The sequence below is a fragment of the Amblyomma americanum genome, chromosome 3, assembly GCF_052857255.1.
Source record: "Amblyomma americanum isolate KBUSLIRL-KWMA chromosome 3, ASM5285725v1, whole genome shotgun sequence".
NCBI classification, from domain to species: Eukaryota; Metazoa; Arthropoda; class Arachnida; order Ixodida; family Ixodidae; genus Amblyomma; species Amblyomma americanum.
Genome location: NC_135499.1, coordinates 210,232,394 through 210,240,690, shown reverse-complemented (window position 1 = coordinate 210,240,690; position 8,297 = coordinate 210,232,394). Strand labels below are relative to the sequence as shown.

Below are 8,297 nucleotides of genomic sequence, written 5' to 3'. Positions count from 1 at the left end.
AGTTCCGAGCTAGTAATTACTCGCTAGAAACCAGTCGAGCTCAAACGCACCGCTAGCCTCGGTGTGTGCGCCCAGCCGCATACCACGCTTAGCAACTGCGGGTCCTGCGGTCTTCGCGCATGCGTAGAGCAGGCTATAGTTACGAGAATCGGCGGCGCTTACAAGACAAAAAAAAATCTCAGTAGTCAAGCAGAGGCGGAGTGTGAAATACGGGGGTAGTTGTGGTAAGGCTGGGAATTGGAAGCGGTGATGCGAAGTTAGATTCCGGTATATCCTTCCGTCGCTTGTAGCGTTTATGCCCGGACTTCCCTCGCTCGCACTTAGGAACGCTGCCGTCGCGGGCAATTTTTTTCGCCCCTATGTCGCTTAACTTTCCGCTTCCGGGAATGAGTTCGTAGATTCAGCGGTCAGTTATCCTGGAACCCGCTACTGAACAGCAGCACACATCCAAAACCTGTTAGCACACACTCACATTCGTCGTTATAGCCATTGCAATGGTGAGCACGCGTGCACTACGCATTCACCACGCGAATATTGCAACGTAGTTTGGCAGGCACTTGATCGACCACCAGGCGACTGCGCTGTACCATTTTATGTTGTTTTGAAACGCTTTGCTTCTCTACGCTTTTCAGTCAGGTGGCGCTAGGGGCATGGTGCACATAACGAGTCCCAATAGTCAGCTTTATGAAGGCGCCCTATATAAGCACGGTCACCATTTATTGCGTGATCCCCTGCGGGAAAGCCTGCGAAGCCTCTATTTAAAGTATTTTCGAAAGATTGTGTCGTTACCTTTGTTCGGGTGTGTTACCGTTTGTCGCACTGTGCTCCCTTTTCCCTTAGGCTGCCCGAATGTCCGTAGTATTCGTGACATATCGTCCGGTTCCACCGATTTCTCTCCCTCGCGAAGGCGCCCGTATTCTAAGCCCTGGGTGTTTAGTAAGGATTTTTGTTTTATAAAAGGTGGAGGTCTCGCCTGCCTCAAGAATGTTCACTCTTTACTTCTTTCCATTACACACGAGTGAAACTGTTTCGGACACCGGAGTTAGCAGTGCTCTTTCTATATGCCCTCTTGATCTTATAAATCTCGTCTGTGGGTTTTTAATTTCGGTTGGTTTAGGTTTGGTTTATGGGGGCTTAATGTCCCAAAGCGACTCAGGCTATGAGGGACGCCGCAGCTAAGGGCTCTGGAAATTTCAGCCACCTGCGGTTCTTTAACGTGTACTGACTTCGCACAGCACACGGGCCTCTAGAATTTCGCCTCCATCGAAATTCGACCACCACGGCCGGGATCGAACCCGCGTCTTCCGGGTCAGCAGCCGAGTGCCATAACCATCGAGCCACCACGGTGGCGGCAAGTAAATAAATTTAAAAAAGTGCACTTTCTGTCTGTTTTTGCATGTTCAAAGTCTAATCAGTCCTAAAATGTTGACAGTGATTTTTTGTGTCTTTAATTAGCGCTGGTCTTAGAACAATGTCACCAAACCAACAAAACCAGAAAATGATACAAACAGAGGAAGGAGCGTCATGGTGGCGATGCACGCGAGGGTATTCAGAGCTGCACCGTCTATGGAAAAAATGAAGGCCATATTTTCAGGCTATGCTGCAGATCTAAACTTATGCAAAACTTAACTTCTACTTTGCTTAGCGCACGTTTTTCCGGGGTGGTACAAACTGCCTCAATTTGCGTGAAGTGTCATCCACAAGATGATACTGCGTAATGAAATATGAAGGATTGTGTTTACAATCTAGGATGGATCCGAACACGAGTCTTTTCTCACGCTCATGCACAACTCCAGAGACCAAATTAGTTTAATGTGCCAGGCTGAATGGTAAATTGTAAATATTATTACTTTATTAACTGCGTTTCACAATGAACGACATCTATTAAATAGTCCGTATGCGAGGGAAATAGTATTGTGCATTCCGAACATCACGCAAAACTTGAGTGTTTCGCGTTCTTTGCAGACACAGTTGTCATGTTGTCACTCATCAGTGAGAGAACAAGTTTATATTGGTCGCGGTGTGTGCGCAACAAAGACCTCTTTTCGCTCCAGCACATCATTAAATGTTAATATGCTAAGAGATGTAAGTAAAATAAATCTGAAAGTATTCGTCGTAGAATCTTTCAGAAGCAAGTATTAGCCATAAAAAATTCAATGCTCTATTTTATTGGTTTAATCATCCTCATTGCGATCAAAGTTTCTTGGGCTACATGTTAGCCTAACGTGAGGCTAAGGGTGTACCTACATGTATTTGAACGATATTCAGTCAATATCTTTATATGTTCCTTATATAGGTATGTTTGAAAAGGCTGCTTGATAAATGAACTCAAAGAAGCAGTTTTGAATCTGACAATGCATGAGAAGCACAAAGGAGCTCTGGTCTTTGCGTAGCGTGTTCGTAAATTATTAAAGCGAAAATATTGGTTGACTCACCGACAATAACCCGGCGTCACCTATGAAGTGGCGGCGTTACAAAACTCGCGATTGGTCGAAACAGTTTGACGTCCTCAAAAGGCGAAAAAATATGAAATGTTTACCAGTAATTCTTAGTAGTGGTACTTACAACTGCACCAACTGCAAAGAAATGGAACTATTAGAACAGAACCAGAATGTAATTGGAATATAATTAGAATAGAATTCGAATAAAATTGCTATAGAATTGAAATAGATTTGCAATAGAAATGAAACAGAATTGCAATGCTTTCCCATTACTAGCACGTAAGTTCCTTAAGTGCGACAGGTAATTTTTCAATGCTCTTCTCTTCTTTTTTTTTTTCAGACGTTTGCTGGCACTGAACATTGTGTGCTGAACGTAAGGCCACGTCTTCAAGACTGCCAAAGGTCAAAAGCCTCGACAGTGCCATCTCCCAATCCCGAGATCCGCACGGGGACACGAACGTTGTTAAGTCTGTTAAGTTGAAAACAGCGATCACGAATGTGCTCGTTGTAGAAAACAAACCGTTCAAGGCTCTGGATACATTAGCCAGAAGGCAATTTCAAAGGCATACGAAGTACCAGTTCCCGGCCGGAAGACGAATATATCAAGCGCCTCCGACTGCCTTGGCATTGCCTCTTTCACAGCCCGCCTCAGTGGCGATGTGGCCAGAGGCAGACGCTGGCTTGGGGACGGCTCCAGTTCCGCAATGCGACCTGAACTCGCACTTCTTTTTGGCCCAGCTAATGCGACCTCGTCGCAGGATGATGCGGAGGAAAAAGTGTTTGGTCCGCAGTATGAACGCACGTTGCGAATCATCTTCATCGGCATCATGCTGGCCCTTTCGCTCATTGGCAATGCGACGGTCTGCTACCGGCTCCTGACATCGCGACGCCAAAGGCTGCTGAAGGCACAGGTCCTGTTCCTGAACTTGGCCCTTGCAGACCTGCTCGTCACCCTCGTCACCATGAACTCGCAGCTGCTGTGGGAGATCATGGGCCGCATGTGGATCGCCGGCGAAGGGTCCTGCCGGGTGTTTAAGGTGCTGCAGACGTACGCGCTCGTGTCCTCCACGTACATGCTGGTGGGCATTGCGGTGGACCGCCACTTCGCCATCTGCAAGCCGCTGGCACCGGCGCCAAAGCCACGTTCGTTGGCCGCTGCTTGCTGGTTCCTGTCCCTTGTTCCTTCGCTGCCCAACCTGTTCGTGTTTCGCCTCGTCTTGGTAGGGGACAAGTATTACTGTGCCTCACTGTTCTACATCTACCGCGAGTCGGTGGCGGCTCGGCAGGTGTACATGGCGTCGGTGTTTGTGCTTGTGTTCATCCTGCCTCTGCTCGCCCTCCTCTCACTCTACACGAGCATCCTGCTCCGCATGTGGCGAACGAGTTCCACCACGTCTGGACCACAAGAGAACTTCTTCGGTGCTTCGGGCGGCTCTCTTGAGGGCAGCAGGAACACTATGCCAAAGGCACGCCTGCGGACTTTGAAGATGGCGGTGGTGATATTCGTGGCGTTTCTGGTGACCAACCTCCCCTACATGGTGCAGGAGATGTTGCTGGCATTCGCGCAAAATGTGTCCCTCGGGCCCAACCTTGTCGCAGTGTTCGGCGTCATATCAGCGTCTAACAGCGCCGTGAATCCATACGTCTATCTTGCCTTCAACGGTGGGGCAGGCGCCGGGTGGTGTGAAGCCCACTTGTGTCGCATCTGGCGCTGCCTTACTTGTTGCTCTGCCTCGAAGCGCACCACCATCACGTATGGTGGCCCGTGGTCCACGTTGCAGACTCGCCGCCGGAGGCGACCTCCATTAGCAAAGGCGGCTGTTCCAGCTCAGATGTGTGTGAGCTGTGAAAGACTGCAAAAGGCGGATGGGAAGCATTGAATGGCGTCAAAAGCGAGAATGCCGTTATGAGCGGTCTGGGGTTTTCAGACTTTTCGTCGCTGTTTAGTATGCAGCCCTCTCCCTTGCTACCACGGGGCTTAGAACAACAGGCATTTCAGTCGAATGCGCATTTGGGTCGACAGTGGGCGAACACACCCGTGGAAACGAGTTTACTGATTGGCAGAGACGAATTCGCCGCTTGTAGAATGTCTTTCAACCTATTAGACCGTTACCTGAGTATCGCTTCTCGGCAGAAAAACGCATGGTATTTTGAAAGAACAGAAAAGTGTAACCTCGTGAAGGACGCTGCTCACAAGAGAGTACATGTATGGTACTGGTTGGGGCCGAAGAAATTATTTTGCGGAAAATGTAGAATTCGAACGCATTGTTTGCCTTTCAAATTGATTTTAAAAGACAGAGTTACCCGCGTTGCCTCGTAAGCTAATTTCCGCTAGGCAGAGTGATCTTCCTTTATTGTTCTCTTGGCTTCGAAGCCGGCAACAATTCATTGTTCAACTGTAAGTTAGGGTCTGAAGCAGTGAAGTGAGGTTGCGGCACTGCTGCACATTTCTGAATGTAGCAATCTTCAGACCGGCCTCGCAAGTGAAACAGAAAGCATAAATGGTTATACTACTCCCTTTACTCTCGCACGACTTTGAGAAGATTATAAAAGTGCGCAATCATGAGGTTGCAAGCGCTATTGTTGGGATGGTGCCAATTGAACCAGTCCACGTTATTTCTATTAACACAGACGTCGACAGGCTGCGAGCACGCGTGAAACTCTGCTTGGTGGCCGCTTTAAAGGGCACTGAGGCCAACTTGACTAAATATTTTTATTAGTATAAACAGGTCGACAGGCTCTCTCTAGGCACCTTAACGTTTGTGCGGAGGCTAGAAAAACCTATTTAAGAGGTTAAAACTGAGTTGAAAACATTTCCCGCCAGTCGATCAAAACTTGTGACATCAACAAAGAAGGAGTGGTTGCCATCGTTTTGAAGTGAACAGCGATGTAGTATATGGCCCCTAAGGACCGCGTATAAGAAGTGTATCAGCGCGCCACCATTTTCTTTTGAAATATGGCGGGGATGGCGTCACATGTAAATCGCTTTTTGGTCTTGGATACCTTTTGCATGGTATATTTGTGGACGTCGTTGGCTATCAATACAGGCCCACCAAAATTTGTCCTCAGAGTCCGTTTGAAGTGCAAATGGCGTAAGTACCTAATTAATATTGAGAATGGACCTGTTGACGCGTACGAAGCAGGGTTCACAATCGGGAATAACGCACTTGAGAGGTACTTTGGCTCTCTAATGACGACAACAGTGACATCAGCGATAAGTGCGTGTAAATACTTTATCTGGTTTATTCACAAGTACTGCAGCCCCGCTTTTTTTCAGGGGAATTGTGGAATGTAAGACTCACAGTATTAATGTTCTGCCTCTCTTCGTTGGTGTGGCAAGAAGCTGTGTTTTAGAGGTGCGACGAAGAGGGTACGCGAATTTTAATAGAGATAGCGCCAGGTGAGAATATTAACGGCGTTTGTAGTGAAGCGTTTAAGAAGCGAAAAGTTTAAAAAGTTACACATATTTTTTAACCATATCTCTTGTCTCTGGTTGTAAGGTGAAAAAAAGGACCAGTGCCTCTACGAAAAAAGAACAAATATTAGAAGAAATGGCACATTGGTGCCTTCTGTTTCTTTTGTGAAAGAGCGTGGTAGTCATTTTATTAGCGCAGATGAAGCGCTTTAGTTCTAGCCAGCTGTTCTCTTGTTCATATCATGTTTTCACTCATATACTTAAGCTGTTGTCGAAGTTCATGTAAGCTGTTATTGCTACATTCAAACCATCCTTTTCTCCACGAAGGATTTCAAAATTAGCTGCGTGAAAAGAAAAAAAAATACACCGTTCATTGTTGTTACAGACGAAGGTGAATTGCCAAGGGAATGTATCTTCGTACCTGATAAATATTCTTGAAATTATGTGGTGTCAGTTGTGCTGGCTTTGAAGATAACTCAAACCACCGTTCTGACACGGGCAATTTATTGCACAGGGTGGATTTAGATGCCCATTTTTCAACAGCAGCGATTAACTTACACGTACTGTGTAACAGTCTTTCCTTGCCATCAAAGAAGGGCAATAGAGCAAGAAATATGGGAGAATATTCTCAACAGAGGCATGTAGGGTGTCACCACGCATGCTTGCACTGAAGTGTACTCTGTGCACGACATACGGCGAGAGCGCTACATCGAGGTGTAAGAAAAGCAAGAGAGGAGCTCAAGGTAAGTCCAAACTTAAAAATTTACAGGGACACCTAATCACCTTATATGTTGGAGATACGACAGCACTAGAAGCTGTTTGTACTTTCCACGGAAGTGACATCACATCCGGTCGGGTGAGGTCACTTGCGTCCAGCTATTGGACGAATCCTATAACCGACGACGCATTTTTTTTTTTTTTGCTGTTGAGGATTTTACGGCTACCGCATCAAAATGAAGGAAACCGATGGTTCAAAGCGATGCGAACTTATTCGCTCGTGTAAGCCGGCAAGCTAGGTCGTCACATAATTTATTGTGGTAGATTTAGGAGGGCGTACTTTGAGGGCCAAAGGAAAAATTAAGTGATGATCGAGATTCATGACGAGTGTTCCGAAGTAGGCGGTTAGTGCTGCATAATCCTGCTCTTAGACGATGCAACTAAGTATATACTGATAATATATTTGTGTCGAACCAATATGTTAACGGCCCAAAACGATTGTATTTTCATGAGGCTGTTGACAGTTATTGCCATTAAAATATTATCTCGTTATGAACTTTAAGTCCAACGTGGTGCTACTGTAGAATATCCAGTTGTGACATTAATGGCTCTTGGGAACAAATTTTGGAGTGCGTGGAATTTCGAACAGACCACCCACCGTTGGCAAGGCTTCAATGTACAGTAGCTTGTATTCGCACGATATGCCAATCTGTGCCCGTCGGCTATGTGGAATGCCGTAGATAACGGTTGCGGATTAACTTTGACCAGCTGCTGTTCCTTAATGTATACAGTGACATCGTTCAGCACAAGGACGTCTTTTGCATTTAGAAATCTGGACGGTACGGCTGGATTCGACTATGGATTAGAAGGCTGAACGCCAAAGCCACAATGCCATCGCGGAGTGGCGTTCTCAGCAGTTAAAAAAAGTGCTCCTTATTTCAAATTTAAACCAAAATTCTTGATATATTTGCACTTGATATGGTTTCTTGAAACCGCTTTTTAGCTTTCTAGAATAGTTGGTTAAAATTTGCTCAGTTCATTTTCTGCTCACTAATGCGTTCGTGACTATGCAATGTTAACTGATCGCCAGTACAGTGAAACGCAGCACAAGCATGTTCAACGCATCCTGTAGCTTAAAATGTATTAACGGTTAACTTTGTAGGCAAGCAGCCGTAGTTCTATATTTTTACCCGTATATATAACCTCCAGACGACACTGTCACAAAACTCGGGGCGTCTCTATCTGCAAAAAGCATAAGATATTGTTAGGGGGTTACTAATTAGAAGCAGATGTGTTCTGGGAGGACGAGCCGCCAAGAGCCAATGGCCCAAGACAGGAGATCTGCTTACAAGCGCGCCACCACGGCGTCGTCGTGATCGACATGAGCACTGAGTCACTACATCGTCGTCTAAGAGTGTAGAATTCTTACGTACTGACGTACTGACGTGGCGGTAATCGACGCAGAAGTTCCAGTTTTCAGCTTTCCTTCTTAATAAGCACGACAGGGGAAACGCCCAGGAGCTAATTGAAGGCTCGATAATGTTTCGCACCAAATTTTTGTCCGCCTCTTCCTGGATGACACTGCACTCAGGAAGAGAGACGTTATAGGACCATCTGTGAATAGGGGTGGCGTCGCCGGAGTCAATGCATGGGCGACAACAGAGGTTTGACCCAAGAGATGGTAGTCAAAGTTGAAAATGTCGCTGTATGAAGTCAGGAGATTG

General features: G+C 46.3%; 1 protein-coding gene across 1 annotated transcript; it reads left to right on the top strand.

Annotated features, from left to right (window-relative positions):
* The first annotated feature begins 2,863 nt into the window (after positions 1-2,863).
* On the top strand, positions 2,864-4,478 carry LOC144123626 (vasopressin V1a receptor-like). Its single transcript, XM_077656427.1, has one exon. It carries the CDS (start codon positions 3,146-3,148, stop codon positions 4,319-4,321), a length of 1,176 nt encoding a protein of 391 aa, XP_077512553.1. The 5' UTR covers positions 2,864-3,145; the 3' UTR covers positions 4,322-4,478.
* Positions 4,479-8,297: the final 3,819 nt, after the last annotated feature.

Excerpts from the sequence above, each read along its gene's own strand:
- LOC144123626 (XM_077656427.1), top strand. The coding sequence starts at position 3,146 with ATGCGACCTGAACTCGCACTTCTTTTTGGCCCAGCTAATGCGACCTCG.